Source organism: Micropterus dolomieu, linkage group LG01 (genome assembly GCF_021292245.1).
Source record: "Micropterus dolomieu isolate WLL.071019.BEF.003 ecotype Adirondacks linkage group LG01, ASM2129224v1, whole genome shotgun sequence".
In the NCBI taxonomy this organism is placed as follows: Eukaryota; Metazoa; Chordata; class Actinopteri; order Centrarchiformes; family Centrarchidae; genus Micropterus; species Micropterus dolomieu.
Window position 1 is genome coordinate 6,613,477 of NC_060150.1, and position 18,468 is coordinate 6,631,944.

General features: G+C 40.1%; 1 protein-coding gene across 7 annotated transcripts in view; it reads right to left on the minus strand.

Moving 5' to 3' along the window:
* nid2a (nidogen 2a (osteonidogen)) overlaps window positions 1–18,468 on the minus strand; it is a 44,928-nt gene that overhangs the window by 9,578 nt on the left and 16,882 nt on the right. For 4 of the 7 annotated variants that reach the window (XM_046054166.1, XM_046054182.1, XM_046054213.1 and 1 more), the window contains 24 exons: window positions 17,887–17,926; window positions 16,888–16,997; window positions 16,607–16,740; window positions 16,338–16,449; window positions 15,693–15,893; window positions 15,375–15,605; window positions 8,873–9,019; window positions 7,999–8,127; window positions 6,716–6,841; window positions 6,237–6,373; window positions 6,035–6,140; window positions 5,735–5,859; window positions 5,517–5,622; window positions 4,885–5,018; window positions 4,665–4,770; window positions 3,848–3,981; window positions 3,630–3,735; window positions 2,575–2,708; window positions 2,378–2,483; window positions 1,558–1,691; window positions 1,376–1,481; window positions 570–703; window positions 355–460; window positions 43–176 (listed from right to left, as the gene is read on the minus strand). In XM_046054166.1, the coding sequence (XP_045910122.1) occupies window positions 43–176; window positions 355–460; window positions 570–703; window positions 1,376–1,481; window positions 1,558–1,691; window positions 2,378–2,483; window positions 2,575–2,708; window positions 3,630–3,735; window positions 3,848–3,981; window positions 4,665–4,770; window positions 4,885–5,018; window positions 5,517–5,622; window positions 5,735–5,859; window positions 6,035–6,140; window positions 6,237–6,373; window positions 6,716–6,841; window positions 7,999–8,127; window positions 8,873–9,019; window positions 15,375–15,605; window positions 15,693–15,893; window positions 16,338–16,449; window positions 16,607–16,740; window positions 16,888–16,997; window positions 17,887–17,926 (3,038 nt within the window). The remainder of the gene's footprint in view (window positions 1–42; window positions 177–354; window positions 461–569; window positions 704–1,375; window positions 1,482–1,557; window positions 1,692–2,377; window positions 2,484–2,574; window positions 2,709–3,629; window positions 3,736–3,847; window positions 3,982–4,664; window positions 4,771–4,884; window positions 5,019–5,516; window positions 5,623–5,734; window positions 5,860–6,034; window positions 6,141–6,236; window positions 6,374–6,715; window positions 6,842–7,998; window positions 8,128–8,872; window positions 9,020–15,374; window positions 15,606–15,692; window positions 15,894–16,337; window positions 16,450–16,606; window positions 16,741–16,887; window positions 16,998–17,886; window positions 17,927–18,468) is intronic. The other 3 variants (XM_046054174.1, XM_046054190.1, XM_046054199.1) reach the window with 3 other exon arrangements.

The following is an 18,468-nucleotide window of genomic DNA, read 5'->3' on the forward strand; positions in this document are numbered from 1 at the left end:
GAAACACAAAAAACAACCTCTGTTTGCAGATCACAGTTTTACCTGTCTAGGTGTGTACTGTCCATTAGCATCACATTGGGGTACATAGGCTCCAGCTATAGGATGTCCTTCTGAACTTGTAGTCTGTGCTCTGTCTCTTTGGTGCTCACAGTGAGTTTTAGGACGCTCTGGTTCATCTGGAAAACATTTACAAGTTTACACGAGTTATGAAGAAACACACATATTGGTTGTAGCTAATCTCAAGTCGCAATTTTGCCTAAAATCAGCCCTGGTGAGTTTTTATGCTTCACAGTCTGGCCTGTTGGACCTCAACGTGCTTCATTAAATATACCATAAATATTTATGCAGCCTCACCTGGTCTGTCACAGTCTACACGTGATGTTCCAGGTGGAGTCCTGGTTCCTCTTCTCTCCTGTCCCCTACCGTCCACACACCAACAATGTCCAGTGGAACCGTGACACTGTAATATATATAACAATTAAAAACAATGTTATCAATAATTAGAAGAATAAGAACAAATATGAGGGAAACACAAAAAACAACTCTGTTTGCAGAGAAATCAGTTTTACCTGTTGAGGAGTGTACTGTCCATTAGCATCACATTGGGGTACATAGGCTCCAGCTATAGGATGTCCTTCTGAACTTGTAGTCTGTGCTCTGTCTCTTTGGTGCTCACAGTGAGTTTTAGGACGCTCTGGTTCATCTGGAAAACATTTACAAGTTTACAACATTTACAAGTTTACATATGCTATAAAAAGAAATTGTTTCGAGCTAATCTCAAGTTGCAGGTCTGGGCAATATCGCCTAAAATCCAAATAAGCCCGGGTGAGTTATTATGCTTCACATACTGGCATGTTGGACCTCAACGTGCCTCATCAAAGAGGACGACTAGCAAGACTGCACTCTTTGATGTGCTTCTCCTGCCCCACTATGCTGACGACAATCAACTATCTAGGCAAGCTGAGTTCTGAAAGACCTCATTCTTCGTATGATCCCTGACGTACTCTGAATATCTCAGCAGCTTGTTCAAGCTCTCCTCATTTCCTGTATAATCCTCCTGCTTTTTACATTTACATTTATTCATTTAGCTGACGCTTTTATCCAAAGTGACTTACAATTGCTATACATGTCAGAGGTCGCACGCCTCTGCAACGTGCAACGTGTTAAGTGGGTTAAGTGTCTTGCTCAGGGACACAATGGTGGATGTCTCACAGTGGGAATCGAATACCAAAGGCAAGCATCTTATCTATGCGCCATCACCACCCCAGTTCTTAGTTGAGATGTTACAACCTGATGCACAAATCCACCCCGAGAGTTTGGATCCACTGGAAACTCAGCCCAATGTGTCTTGGGCAGCCAGAATAAACAGTCTCACCTGGTCTGTCACAGTCTACACGTGGTGTTCCAGGAGGAGTCCTGGTTCCTGCTCTCTCCTGCCCCCTGCTGTCCACACACCAACAATGTCCAGTGGAACTGTGACACTGATATACACAAAAGGATAATTAGAATAGCCATAACAATATAGAACAACTGAACAGTATATCTCATCTATCTCACCTGTTGAGCTTTGTATTGTCCATTTACGTCACACTGGGGTACAAACACTCCTCTAATAGGATGTCCCTCTGGACTGGTAGTCTGTACGCTATCTCTGTGGTGCTCACAGTAGGTTTTAGGACGCTCTGGTTCATCTGGATAAGAAAGATTTTTTTCACATTTTCAAGAGTCATTATGAAACGTAGGTGTTATTAGCAAAACGAGTCATTATGCTTTCTTACAGACTTTCCGCTGCTCCTAGACTAAAATATTTAGGAAATACCAATTCAACACATTGATGTCTTTCGCAAAGAAATATCTTCAAAGTCCAAATAACTATTTTTAAGGTTATATGATCTAATATTTAATGGACTGTCTCCTTCCTCAGCCCTTATCCCGTTGTGCCTTTTACATGCTGTCCACTTTTAGAAGGCTTTTAAGAAGTTTAAGACACACAGTCTCCTCCCTGACTGTGCACGAGGTGTCTGTTTTTAACACACATTTTCTGCACTGAGGTACCACATGGTTTAGTTCTGAGCCCACTACGATTCTTCCGCACACTAGATCCCTCAGCTCTAAAGGGCCAACCCAAAACCTTCCTGCAACTGCTGCTACAAGCTTGTTCAAGATCTACTCACATCCTACCTGACCTGCTATAAACCCCTTCTGGCTAAGCTCCCAAAAGATCCTCTTAAGAATATATTGGGATCTAAAGTGATCGTACTGCCCCTAGAGGATCTATTATCATCCATTTGCTTCATCCCTGCTTCCCATTTAACTGAGAGACCAAATACTTGAATGTGTCTATATATGTCGGGACAAGTTTGGACAGCAGTCTCACCTGGTCTGTCACAGTCTACATGTGGTGTTCCAGGTGGAGTCCTGGTTCCTGCTCTCTCCTGCCCCCTACTGTCCACACACCAACAATGTCCAGTGGAACTGTGACACTGATATAGACAAAAGGATAATTGTTAATAGCCATAAAAATATAGAACAAGTGCACAGTATATCTCATTTACAAAACAATCAGAATGATACCTGTTGAGCTTTGTATTGTCCATTTGCATCGCACTGGGGTACATAGGCTCCAAGAATAGGATATCCCTCTGGACTGATAGTCTGTACCCTGTCTCTGTGGTGCTCACAGTGAGTTTTAGGACGCTCTGGTTCATCTAGATGAGAAAGATGGACGATAACAGAATAATACACTTATTCTTTTGGAGCATGTATACCAGTGGATAGGCTAGTGGAGTAACCACAGAGAACAGTTAGATCTAAGTTATTACTGTTTTTTGATGATTTTTCATGTGTAATAGTTGAAGCTACAAGAATAAAAAATATTATATAAATGTACATAATCTTTACTGATTATTACTGATTAAGATATGGAGTTCATCATCAGTCCTTCATTTTAATATTGATTATGAACAACAAATGTAGTCTATCATGAAACATACATGTCAATTAAGACTATACATTGTTACAAATGTGCATATTTTAACACATTTCCTCACTATCCATTTGCAAATAGTCATTTTGTATTATAATTACATTATCCAATTGCATAGGTTACAACTTCAGGTTCATGCTGGATGTGTGGGCGGGGCGGTGTTGGGTAAAGACCTACAGATGTCATTTAAAAAGGCACATTTTAAATGGATGTGTCAACCTTAAATAACAATGTTGCAGTTACTTTTACCAGCAGTACATGTAGATAAGTCAAATCGACTTTTTTTCTTTTCTCTCATATTTTTTTTTGCTTCATCTCACTGTTTTACTCTGCCATCCTTTTCTTTCAACTTCCCATCACACACAACGAGCTGTTTTTCCTGGCATACCAAGGCTATGACCTAATGACCTCAATAGTGCACCACTTACAAGGTTAGACACACACTCACAAAAACGTGCAGTCTGTTTGACTTGTCAATGACTTGAGGAATTATGGGGTTCACAGCTCAATGTTTTGCAAGAAAGCCTTGGAGAGCCATGACATAATACACCTGCTGACAATAGTACTGTTACCACAGATAACAACATCAGTTTTAAGCACTCATGGGAACATGAATAGAAGAATAGAGATGTTTCTTTCTCACCTGGTTTGTCACAGTCTGTAGGTGGTGCCCCAGGTGATGTCCTGGTTCCCGCTCTTTCCTGTCCCTGACCGTCTACACACCAGCAATGTCCAGTTGAGCCATGGCACTGAAAAATATACATTTTCTTTATTTCATGCAGTCTTGTGTTTATTTAATGAATATCAATCAATATCAGTTAATCTGTCTGTCAATTAGACAATCAATCATTAGACGCTGACCTGCAGTGGTGAGTATTGTCCACTAGCATCACATTGGGGTACATAGACTCCAATAATAGGATATCCCTCTGGACTGGTAGTCTGAACACTGTCTCTGTGGTGTTCACAGTGAGTTTTAGGACGCTCTGGCTCATCTGGGGGAGGAGCATAAAATGTATCTGAACTAGAAATATTTAACAGACCACAACTACAAAACAGTACTGGTAAGAGTAGGGAAATCTGGAAAAAGCCCTATAAGATACGGACATTGAAGAATTGACTATACAATCCCTTTAGAACTTTTTAATCCATTTCCCACTTGCTTCTAATTATTTAATAGTTAGACATTCTGGAAAATTCACAGTCGAGAGTTAGATGAGAACATTTATACCAATCTCATGTCTGTACAATAAATATTAAACTAAAGCCAGCAGGCGATTCTTAGCATAGCACAAGACTGGTAGCAGGGAAAACAGGCTCTTGGTAAGGTCAAACATTGCCTACCAGCACCTCTGAAGATTGCTAATTTACATGCCATATCCTATTTTTTTAATACATACAAAACCCAAAATGTAGAAATAACTTGTTGTTGTGGTCCCCTGCTTCCAGTATTTATGCTAAGCTAACAGCCTCCTGGCTCTAGCTTAATATTTTGTGTATACAGGCATTAGAGTGTACTTCTATCTTCTCATCTAACTCTCAGAAGGAAAGCAAATAGGCTGATTTCCCAAATTGTAGAACTATTCCTATAATGCTTGAAGGTCACTCATTCTAGAGCTGGGAGTGTCCTACAAACAGCCTAAATGCAGTGTGCACAGGCTGCCGGCCAAAATCTCACCTGGTCTGTCACAGTCTTTGGGTTGTGTACCAGGTAGTGTCCTGGTTCCAGCCCTCTCTTGACCCCTAATGTCCACACACCAACAATGTCCGGTGGAACCATGACACTAAAATAACAATATCAGTAACCATAATAAATTAATGTATTATAAGTTTCAAAACTACAGTTAAATTACTGATATGAAAATGTTTCATGGATTAAACAAATTACAAACACTGACTTGTAATGGTCTGTACTGGCCATTAGCATCACATTGGGGTACATAGGCTCCAACAATAGGATATCCCTCTGGACTGGTAGTCTGAACACTGTCTCTGTGGCGCTCACAGTGAGTTTTAGGACGCTCTGGTTCATCTGTAAAGCAAGTAAAAGGAAATGAAATAATAATCACAATGATAAATGAATGTGCTATTCTCTTCAAATAATAAGCTTCAAAACAATTTGTTAAATATTTAGCATTCAAAAACTGGACAGTGTGTCCCTTTCACTTTCTCAGGCTTAGCTAGGTTAACGCAAAGACGAGAAGGCAGGTCCCTTTTGAAGTTTCATCTTTTCTCGTCTTCCTCCTCAATGGTGATGAGGCACACCAGGATGGTGTCATCTGCATATAGGAGTATTATGTGGCATAATGGCCAGAAGTGCCAAGCTAGATCAAACAAACCTTTTTTTCTGTTGCTCACAAGTTCCCTAACTTTATGGAAGTGAACCACCAAATGACTCAAGTACCCTTTTTGCCTAATATGCTAAGATAATATTTGTATCTCTGTGTGGAACAATCTGACCAAATTGGTAGGCAAAGTATACGCTAAGAGAAAATCTACATTTTGGGATGGAAGAATGCATTTTCCTCACCTGGTCTGTCACAGTCTGTGGGTGTTGTACCAGGTGGTGTTCTTGTTCCGGCTCTCTCCTGTCCGTTATTTTCCACACACCAGCAATATCCAGTGGAGCCATGACACTGCCGTTAATAATATCAGCAATAACAATATATTTTATTAGTATGAAATTAGTCCCCTTCTTTCAGTTTGAGGTGATAAAACATCCTTTCAGAGTCTTAATTTGTGACGAACCTGCAAAGGTATGTACTGCCCATTAGCATCACATTGGGGTACATAAGTTCCGACAATAGGATATCCCTCAGGACTGGTAGTCTGAACACTGTCTCTGTGGTGTTCACAGTGAGTTTTAGGATGCTCTGGGTCATTGGGGGAGATAAAGATGAACAAAATATGAAACAATAATCTATACACTATTCTAATAATTTTCTTAAAGACAGCTTTGCAGCTTAACAGCTTTGAAAACACAGATGCTGCCATCAAAAAATCACTCATTGATACTTAGAACAGACTGTAAGTGTGTGTATAACTCACCTGGTTTGTCACAGTCTATGGGTGCTGTACCAGGTGGTGTCCTAGTTCCTCCTCTCTCCTGTCCCCTACTGTCCACACACCAACAATGTCCAGTGGAGCCGTGACACTGTAATGAATTAAGAAGCGTTTCCAAATCAGTAAGTCACTTAACCAAAGTCATCAGTCAGCCATGCATTTTACCCGTGTGTCAGTCAGTGCCCACCTGCAGTGGTCGGTACCGACCGTCAGAGTCACACTGAGGGATAAAGGCTCCGGGACTCGGGCGACCGCCATTTTCCACTCCACTCTGCAGGCTGTCTCTGTGCTGCTCACACTGGCTTTTTGGGCGATCTGTCTGTCCTGTAGACAAATACATAAAAGAAGAAGAAGAAGAAAGAATAATATGTATTGTTACAATCAGCATATCTATCAGTTCTTTCTAGATAGCATTTGTATTCATATATTTGTTTATGTTTCTATCAAACAAAGTGTACTTTCTGATATGTCCCTATAATATGTCTACAGTGTTTTATTGCGAAAACTGACGCTGGAATTGGAGACAATAATGTTTCCTAACTGTACAAATCAGATTATTATAGTGACAACTTCAAAACAGATCTTTCCGAGTTATTGAAAATTATATTAGAGTCACCTACTGCAACTGTCACTGGCATGCATCACTAGAGCGGCAATGTTTCTGACCTTCCTGCTGGGAACAGTAGAAACCATCACCATAAAACCCTGACTGGCACTGACACTGGAAGGAACCCAGTGCATTGATACATCTGCCATGGATGTGGCACGGAGAGGAGCTACATTCATCTATATCTGAGAAAACAGAGGGAGCAGAACAATAAATAAAAAAATCAGCAACCACACATGTAGAAACTGAAATTGGAATTTCGAAATAACAATAAATTCTACTAACTCCACTAACGTATACTGATCTATAAATGATGCCTGGCTGCTGGCTAGAAATAATTACATTCAGTAGTACTGGTTTGTAGTTTTTGGATGATTTCAAAGCCTTATGTAAAGTATTACATTATCTGTAGGGAGGGTTTAAAGGAAGTTCATCAAAAGTTCATTCTGATGGGTGAAAGGCGAACACACACAAACACAAACACACACACGCACACCGGTAGGACCTCTCTCCTCCAAACATTCCAAAGCAAAACACACATTGTGTCATTTGTCCATTTGTCTTTCACTTTCACCCCTTCCTCTGTCTAATCTCACCCCCTCGTTCTCACATTAGTCCTCTCATTTCCACTCTTGCTCTCACATTTGTCACCCATACTCCCCTCTCACTGTGTTGCCTAGCTGTTGCAGCTGTGCGATCCTGTTGTGGAAGAAATGTCATGCCTGTGCTCCGACAAATATGTGAGTCTCTTCCAAATATTCTGCTCATTTTGGAACTTTCAGCACTACATAATAAAAAACATCTCTTATGTGAGACGTAACTGACAACCAACTCATGGAAAGGACATGATGAGACCATGATGAAAATGGAAAATATCAGGCCATTATAGATATTTTGATACATTTTCCACAGGGCTCTATGGACATAAATGTCCATCTGTTAGCTGGACGGTCCAACACCTTGTTCCAGACTGAAAGATCTCAACAATTACTGGACAGAGAATGAATCCTACTTGCTTTGGTGATCCCCTGAGTTTTCCTCTAGCCTTACATATTAGCTTTTTAGTGAAGTGTCTCAACAGTGATTAGATTAACTGCCATGAAAGTTAATACAAGCGTTGATGTTCCCCATGATGTCCAATCTTATATCTGTACAGAGAGTCATACATCTTTGGCGCCACCACGATGTTGACATTTTTGGTTTTGAGTGAAATGTCTTGATTGCCATGAAATTTGAGTCTTGTTTTCAGAAAGAGCTCAAAACTCAAACCCACATCATGAGTACATACTGTACACTGTGGCCTTGTTTTTACTACATTTCCCTCATTATGATTGCAACTCACCAACACAGGTACGCCCGTCGTAGCCAAACTCAAAGCCACTCTGACATTGGCAGCGATGGCTTCCAGGCAGGTTAATGCAATAAGCATGAGCACCACATGAACTCAAGCCCTCAGCACACTCATCTATGTCTGCAGTGAGAGAAAAGGAAAGAAAGTGAGACCATTTTCTATGACTCATATGCCTGTAAACCAGGAATCCCCTATCTAACAATATGTAGTATGCTGCATGTGTATTTTAGTCTAAAAGCTGTAATTAGGCATCATTACTGGTGCTTTCAGTGTAAAGTATTGTGTGCCTCCTTGTTTGTGTGACTATAACATGTACACCCACACCTGGATTCTCGACTGCATTCTTACATGTCTAGTGCAATGCACAGGACAAAACCAAAGACAGATTATGTGACCAGATAAGACACTGAGGCCCAGTCATGGGAACTGAGGCAGAGCCTGGAGCTTTCCTAGGGCTGTCAGCAGGAGAGAAAGACCTGCTGCTGGGCTAATGACAGGCCACACACCAGCTTAAAGCCCTGAAAGTCCCTGTTAACTGCAGAAGGAGGAGGGAGAGGCAGGATTGGATGAAGAGAAGAGTGAAAAGGGAAAGATGAGAGTACACATCCAGCCTGTAGTTGACCCTCCACGCTGGATGGACAGATGTTGATGAAACACAGACTCACTGCCTTGAACTGTCTTTAACTTTGTCTGCATGTGTTTGTGTGTGTAAGTGAGTGAGGGAGAGACACACTAATAGACTAAGCAAAATGAAAGGAGGCATTGATGTATGTACACTGTCACAGGGCTGGACAGTATATCCAGACTTTAACAGCACGCTATATGTGTACATGCATGCCCATATAAAGCGCTGACAGACAAATACCGTAACAGTTGCGTCCATCCCCTCTGTAACCAGTAGCACACTGGCACTGGAAGGCCTGGCCCTCCAGCGGGATGCACTGGGCCGTGGTGTCACAGTCGTGGTTCCCAGCATAGCAGGGGTTGACCAGCTCCTGCTCTGTTGGCTCAACTACAGAGAAGAGGAGAGACAGATTAAATGACATGATGAATAAAAATATAAACAATAATTTCCTTTCAGCTCATCATTGTTTGATACAGCATAACAGCTGGGGTGCTCCTACCTTAGCTTAAACATTTACAGCTCTGAGCAAGGAAGGGAAAGAAACTTTTACCTTTTAAGAGGGGGTTGACCTTGTTGCTAGATATGACACATTTATTCTTTATTTATCTTTGCTTGTGCGCTGGTTATGGTACATTTATGGTGTTTACATGTCAAATAACAGCTCTACTTATAGACTGGACAGCAATCACAGAAACTGATTAAAGCAGAGCCATATTCCTCACGTTAACAGATTAAGTACTAAAATTGCCAGCATGATATATAAACAAGATAAATCCACATGCTGTAGTGTCTGAAGCCCAAACTGCTCCCGATGGTCAGACCAATGCCTTGTAAGGTAGCTCGCTGCCATCTGTGTGTGAGTGTGAGTGAATGAGAGGCAAATTGTAAAGCACATCCTACATAAATTAAGTCCATTTACCAAATAAATGTAGCCAGAGGGGAAGTATTGAGTAGCAGAAAAATATTTATACTCAAGTGAAAAATTGTAAAAGTAAATGTACTTAGGTACATTCCACCACTGGCATCTTATAAACTGCCAGGATTTAGGGCAGAGAGAAATGAGGTTTCAAATATACCTATAGAGGCAGAAAAACGGTAATATAATTAAAGTATTTCTTCTGAATCCCGAGACATATGACAAGAAAAATCTGCACAAACTCTGCAACACTCCAAACGTCCTGAATTGAGATTAATTGAGATCTGGATTTTTCAACAGGCCGATGATTATGGCCGTGATTACATGACAGCCTAACCAAACACACGTGTAAAATCACTCCAGACAAATTCCCATAGGACGGTTTCCTCTTAGGAAGTTTGTTCCCTTCATGTTTTCAATATTCAACATATGGATACGGTTAGACACACTTGAGAGAGACACACAGACAGCGGGATGAGTGAACGGATGTGTGTTCAGGGTTTTCCTCATACCAACGCTCAGACACACAAGACAGTTGGAACAACAACCGTCAGGCTTATTTCTGGAGAATCAGGACAAAAAAACGAATAAAACCATGGGAATTCATTGGAAACGAATGTGAAAGACGTATAAATATGCTTAGAATTTAGTGCTAATCCACATCAAAATGTTCCTGACTGCACACATCAGGAAAGGCAGCACAGTGGGAATCCAGCACCAAATACCAGCTGAATCTGATCCCCTGCACCACTGAAATGCTTTTAATTAGTATTGCATTGGTGTCTCCTGGTTTGAATAATGCTCTAAAAATTTAGTTTTTGCCTTGAATATCAAGGAATATTCTTGTGTCACATTTGTTGTTGGATAAGAAAAATACAGCACTTTTGATGGATGACTTCGTTGTAGTAATAGTTTAAATATATCTCCAAAATACCTTGCATTTGTGTGGTTTTCACTGGAGAAACGTTTCGCTACAACACATAAATATTATTCCAAATATGGCATTTGTGTTAAGTTTAAATAGAGGGTTCCAGTGTCTGCATAGGTAAACTTCTATTTAAGGAAAATGCCATTGCCATTAGAGGTTTGGAGATCAGTTGGGTCATAATGTCTAAATATGGGCAGTTCCACAAGGAAAAAAAAAAAGCCACATCTCTTATATCTGTTTTTAATGATGTTTAAGTGTATTAGGATAGACTTTTTCTTATAAACTATAAACAAAAACACACACACTTACACCTAAACAAAATTAACCAACACACAGACACAGACATTATGCACAGCTTGCTTCCATCTTCTACCGCCAGAGGCCAAGTCTGGCTCATTATCAAAGAGAGAGAGAGAGAGAGAGAGAGAGAGAGAGAGAGAGAGAGACTCTTCAAAGTCTGTGAATGTGGCTGGGAAGAAGGGGAGATGAGAGGGCGAGATACATGTAGATGGGAGAAAAGACTGAGGGATAATTAGAGAGAGAAAGACAGCGAGAGAGATGAGGCAAGTGGGAGAGAGGGGTGGAGGACACAAACACACGCACTACACACCATCAAAGCAAGGACAGCAGTTTCCCACCTGTTGCTTTTTACAAAACTCCTCCACACACACACACACACACACACGTTTTACAGGGGCGTAGCTTTAACCATATCAACATGGCCAAGGTTCACTGGCTATTCTTGAAATCCAATGAACCACCTTCACTGCAACATAATATTATCTATCTATCCATCCATCACTGACTTTTACTGAAATTTAATAGAGCGTTGTGTTTAAAGTGTTGAAAGCACGTCTTAGCGGGCCCATGCAGGACGTAGTAGCCCTTTGTTAAAGAGGCAGCCAGTGGCCGTGTCGCTACTGGTCCAGGAGAGCAGATAACATTCAATCCTAAATGTCCATTTGGACTAATAGATCCACAGGCTTAAAAGGGGCACTCCACCAATTGTACACATAAAAGATCAGTTTACTCATCATGGAGAGAATCAGCCTGTGAAAGCAGTTTCAAAATGTCTTTTGTGTAGGATTTTTTCTTAAATCTGAGAAAATAGCCCTAAATTCAATGTGAGACGCTTACTTTATTTTTACATTATTTGTATATAGACTTGTTTATGTTTTATTTATTGATTATAAATCTCTGTGTGATGCTTAATTTAATTTCCCTTTAATTTTACATTGACATGTTTTATGTTTCATATATTCTTACAATTTTTTATTCGACCTGTTTTACATCGATTGTTGTAAAGCACTTTGTTACCTGTACAGAAAAGTGCTATACAAATAATGCTATTTTTATTATTATTATTATTAATATTATAATAATATAATAGACAGAAACCCTTACTTATAAAATGAGGGCACAGAGTCTAAAAGATAAAGGCAATTAGGTGTGATGAAAGATGACTTGCATTATAGGAAATGTAGGAACCAACACTGTTGAGGCCTTCTACTAAGAACTTAACGGCCTCTGCTGCTTCATTCTTTCATTGAACATCTGTCTCTCACAAGTCCCCTAACTGTACAGAAATGTAATACTTAATACCTGTAATAATCCTATGAGACAGGATTTTACAACTTTGGAAAGTTATCATAGTGACAATTATTTTATTCTCTGCAGCAAGAAGTGCTGAAACGATTAAACAATTTGTTGATTGACACCGTGCAGAATCATCTGGCTGAGGCAGCTCTGACATTTTAGCTTGAACCCCCCTTTCAGGCACTGTATTTGCATGTTGTCAGTCATTGTTGATCTAAACATCTAATTTTTACAGAGAAAATGGTGAACAGTGTGACAGGGAATGGTAGATATTTCAAGGTTCAGGCTATTAAGATATTTAACAAACCTCTGTCTGATTTCAGCAAGTCACTGGACCACCTGAGTGTCTGCAGCAGTCATTTCTTTCCATTTTATATAATTACTTTCTATTTCTATTAAATCAATCTACTGACTAAAACACATTTTAAAAGACCCACACAAGTGTTTCTGTGTGTTGTCTACACATAATACTGCACATATGTGTTGCTGCCTCCATCATCTTAACTAGGTGTTACAATAATACACAGGTTATTGCCCTATCTATGCACTGGAAGAGACTGAAACCAAAAAAGGGCAGGCTGAGTGCACTGTAAGAAACAATAAGACTGGATTGACATGTCAACCCCATGTGGAAATGAGGTGATAAGATACAGCAAACAACACATACTCAAGTCAGATAAATGTGTCCTCTCTCTCTTTGTTGGTGTTTTTCTCCCTTTCTCACCCAATCTGTCTTTCTATCTGAAATCTCTGATTCTCATGACATCAGTGGGCAGCTATTCTGCCCGGCAACCCTCCCCCCTGCTAGAAAATCTGTCATTGGCTGGGATATTATTTCCCAGAAAGTGTAAGACCCTTGAACACACACACACACACACACACACACACACACCACTTAACCCATGTTTACAAAACCCCTGATCCCTGAAAGCTCTTCCAGCTGTGCTCTGGGTCTATCAGTTCGTTTGCATGTGCACGTGTGACATGTGTCATCATAACCTTTTTAATCAACGTGTTGACGTTTAAATGACAGAAACTTGGTCTGGATTCAAAAGCTGGGGGGGGCAAATGATGTCTCTTTCTTTTCCCAATTTCAGGTCTTGTGTCTCTCTCAGTCGCTCTCTGGTTTCCATCAGAAAGCGTGGGCAAAGAAAGCATGACTGCTGTTCGTTGACAGAAAAAGAGCATGTATTTTCTATACATATATCCATATTTGCATAGTCTTTCTGTTTTTCTGCTGGTATCTGGAGAAAAGATTGAGAGCGGACGTGGTAAGGGAAGCAAAAGAAGGAGAGGGGACGCAAAAGTTGTGAGAAACCTTGCATCTAATAAAACAATTAAAAAGAAAAATAACAAATTAAAAAGCAGTGTGCTTCCTTCTGCGCTCAACATCCAATTGACTGGGGTCCAAAAGAAACCTCTGTTTCTCTGGCTGATATTGGTAGTGGACGTGCTGGATTTCCCATTCACACACGATAAAGACTGAACAACCATGAAAACATAAACAGGAAAAGTCACACACACAAGTAGTGATACAGCATGTGATGCATTGTGGAATTTAAGTACCCAATATTCAAAAATTCCATTCGAATTGCTAAAATTCAATAATCTATCCAATCAGAAAAAAATTAATAAAAAACAAGAAAAAAAGAGATCAGCTTCAATTGGATCAGTACACTAGATTAAAATCATTACGGCCATCAAGTTTTGTGGTTTTGGTTTTGTGTTGTGGTACCACAAAGTACTTTCGGATACCAAACCCAATGAGGTCGACATTCTTCCATCCATGTATTTATTTTTCTTCATGCTAGAATTTCACTGGATGCTGCTGGCCTGCATTCAGCTTTAACTGCTTGAGCAACTCACTCTACAGGACAACTTGAACCTAACTAGTCAAATATCTAAAGTCAGCTGTGACGCAAATCGCGGTTCCAAAGGTCCTTTAAGTAGTGCAGCGTGTCTGCAGCCTTTGTTAGACGATGAACCCAGAAACGGCAGAGGTAATACAGATGTTTTGTGATATGTTTTCGACGTATAATTATCCCTCAGCTTTCAGCATGTGTGTTTACAGCTGAGCTCTGTCCAACTCCGCACCGTGGTTTGGCTGAGGTTTCTGTGGCAGCGGTGCAACAATTACAAGGTGGTCTGGTTGCTAGTTGTGGCTCTGGAACAGAAAACCTCACGTTTTCAACGCCTCCAGTTTGTTTGCCCACTCAAAGACTGACAGTGATGATCTGGAACAGATTTAGGCAGTCACTCAGGCAGGCAGACAGTCAGCCGGCCGGTGTCGTCCACATGATGGATATTCCTCCCTGACCCCAGCTACTCTGTAATGTAATGTATGTTTTCTAAACCTGATTCCATTTTGAAGACATTTTGATCGGATTCATATTTTAGTTTAGTTTACTGATAATTGTATATTTATTTCAAATTGATGACCAGAGAAATTATCTTGGTTACACACTACTTCAGCATGTCTCAAATTAGTTCTGTAATCTGGGATAAACTGTTCTTTTGAAAGACAGGTTTGTGTCCTAGACTGTTTATGATGTTTTTAGGTTTGATGTACTACAACAGTTCCTGAGTTTTGTGCATGTTTCTAATGATGCCATTCAGGAACTAATTAAGGTCTACTCTGCTTTCTTTCATCACAGTCGTGCTCTCCTGAGGGAGGAAAGCTGCTGAAACAACATTTAGATAATTTCAGATGACTAAACCTTACAATTAAACCTACTTATATTCAGTGGTGGAAGACGTATTCAGGTCCTTTAATTAAGTAAAAGTAGTAATATCACAGTGAGACTCAACTACAAGTAAAAGTGCTTAAATTTAAAATTACTTAAGTAAAAGTATGTAGGTATTATCAGCAAAATGTACTTAAAGCTACCAAAAGTGAAAGTACCCATAGTGCAATAAATGTTCCCTGTTCTTAGATTAATTAGATTGATTAGCAAACGAGCATGAGGGAGGTTAAGAGGAATGACTTCCTTTTAGCTGGCCTTATTACTTAAGTACAGCATTTGAGTAAATGTGCTTAGTTACATTCCACCACTGCTTATATTAATGTCATTGTTATTTATGCAAAGCGTTAATATCAAGAAGACGAGAAAGAGAAGGATGATTGATAATGAATCTAAATACTTGTATAGAATCGAATCAACGTCTTTCATCCAAAGGGATAAAGAGGTAGTATTGATCAGCTCCACAGTAAATATAATTTCCATTGACAGGACCACATCTGGTTTGTATTCAAAGCCTGAAATCTGCAGGTGATCCATCCAACTAATCCCCGTTAGACTCACCTCCGGCTGGGCTGATCTTGTTGGTGATGGCGTATCTCAGGATCCGCTCCTCCTTGACGTACATCACAAACACCCTCTCCATTGTGATCTGCAACGTCTCCGGGGCAGCGGCACGGTTATCATGTCGACAGTCGCGGTAAGTGATGTTCTGCTTCAACTGGAAGGAGAAGGACTCGGAGCCTTGCTCTGCCGAAACAACTGAAAACTCCCTCACAGAGGTGGAGGTGGCAACTGGAGACAGAGAAAGGTTTTAGGTAAAATGGAGGCATGAAATGTTACACACAATCTGTCTTCTTCTTTTGTGTCTGTTACGGTTACCAGATGGGTAGTACTGGTAGATCTCCTTGAAGGGATCAATGGTTACTTCAGCACCGGGGGGCATGAAGGGCACATTGCCGTTGACTACAGTATCAACAGTGAGGTGGTTGTGGTCATCGAGGCCCCGGCCCGTCTGGATGATTGACAGGCGCTGGTTGCCAGGGTAGAAGATCACTTCTGCGTGACGAGTGAACTCGGCACCTGGGAGTACAATAACTCTATCGATCAATCAATCAGTTTGACTTCTGTTTTTCTATTTATGGATTGTTTTCATTGCACATTACTGCAGACACAACCAACAGTGCAGCGGTTGCATATCATAAAAAGTGAAATGTCTGCAATGGTTACATCTGTATACAACACACAGGCATGCACATTCACACCCACACCCACACACACACACACACACACACACACACACAGCTGCTTCCTATTAGAGAGGGGAGGTGGAAGCCTGATATCACATCAAATCCCTGGAGACAATACAGCTGGCTGGGAAACCGAAAACACGCACATGCACATGCACATGCACACAGTAAAGGAGTTCCCTCATCTCTCTACAGACGTGCTCAACAGTCAAGATGTACAAGGCAATATACTTAACCAAACACACACCACACACACACACACACACACACAGTTTACCTGTGTTTTTGAATCCTGCTTGGCTATTGGGAAGCTCCAGAGCAAATAGCCATCCAAACAGCTCTCCTATTGGTGCCAGTGGCATCAAAGCCCAGCCTAATGGCTCAGGAACCTGACCAATTAACAAAAAGTTTACATAGAAGAAATCAGAAGGAGAAAAAAAAATTTGCATGAGAAGAAGATAATTCATAACAGGTTTTTATCAAAACTACATTTAAATAAATTGTAAAATAACATACCGAAATATTTATTTTTTCTTAGATTCTTACCTCGCTGATGGCAGTGTACGCTCTCCCATCTCCCACCACGATGTAGGCGTGAAGATCAATGTTGTTCAGCTTCACTGGAGTCGAACCCACGGTCACTGTTCCGCTCATCTTACCACTAACACGCTGTGGAGCACCTGGAGGAGCAGCACAGGGGTTACCAAACAACAAACAACAAAAGATTTTAAAAACATGATCACTAATTTCATATAAATGTTCACTACCAGACTTAAAAATAGAAATATGATGACTGTATCGCTGTGGATTAATGTTAGCGCTCTAACCGTCTGGTAAACACTGGCGTCCATTTCCATAGAAGCCAGGCCGGCAGTGACAGCAGAAGCCTGTGGCGTAGTCAGAGCAAAATGCATTCTGGGAACACTGCTGTTGGAATCTAGAATGACAAGAGACAACAAAGAAAAACAATACACGTTTAACTTTGACTGTACATTTTTTTTTAAACTATGAGGTTTTGTTTGATTATTTCCATTACTATCGCTGTCAGATTGAGAGTGGTAAGAGACTGTGTGAAAATTATTTGGGTGTCTAGGTGGTTTATAACATTGTTATAAAACTACACCACTGATTCAGCGATGCACTCCTATAACAGTGTCAGACTCACAATGTTGTTTTTAAATAAATGCAGCAGATCCAGAGATATCATCACACCTACATTAACCACAATGCAACACAACCGTCAGCAGCTCAGTTGGAGCTTCAGCTGTGTTGTGCTTATAGCCGCTAATGTAGCCTCAAGCAGAGATGAGGAGAGGGCTACAGAAGTCTGATAAGCTCACTTCTGACTCCACGACCGAGATTTTATTAATTTCCAAGCTAGTTTTCAGCCCCAACCGACACTGATGCAAGTGACATAACTCAAGGCATCTTATCAGATTTTGTTCAGCTCCCTTGGAGACACAAAACCTTTTTCCCATATGCAGCAGTACTCCCCCAAACAGATTTTGATGTGTAAAGTTGGTGAAGTTCCCTTTCAAAATTAAGGTGCTCTCACAACATTGAAAGTTTAACTTGGAGGTACACACTCTTAAATTTGCTATGCCTCATTATTTTGACATGTTGGGGAGAGGTGTTGTAGTTTTTCAAGTTAAGAGGAAGGCTCAAAATACTGATAATATTTTAGGAAGTGAAAAACAAGGTTCTCCATCGCCATCCCAAACATTTCCATACAGTCCCATACAGTGGTCAACAACCACTACAAGTAAATAGGATGTACATTTGTTATACCAGCAACAAAACTTACATATCATGCTATATAGACTTACCTGGCACATGTTTCCTTATTTTCTGTAGTGTACTGAATCACTGAGGGAGAGAAAATCATCATTAGTATTATGTATTTCATTTACAATACAATAAATACATAATTAATATGCTAATGTCTCCTAAGTTCTTAGCAAAATGGCAATAAGACAAAACAGAGAGAGATGTAGATGCAGATCACTGCTGTCATTTACAAAAGGTTTAAGCTGGTTAGCTTTATCTATATCTATCTATCTATCTATATATATATATCTATATCTCTCTATATATATCTCTCTCTATATATATATATATATATATATATATATATATATATGTAAATACTGGGAATATATATCTATCTATCTATATAGTTATATCTATCTATCTATCTATCTATCTATCTATCTAGATATATCTATATAGATATATATATATATAGATATATATATATATTCCCAGTATTTACATCACACAAACATGCAAGTTTCAATGGAGACGGAACATTAAAGGTTGTCTCCATATAAGTATAGATGGAAAGAAAGGATAAGAAGGTGGACAAGATACAGGGAGAGGTACTCTCTCACACACACACACACACACAC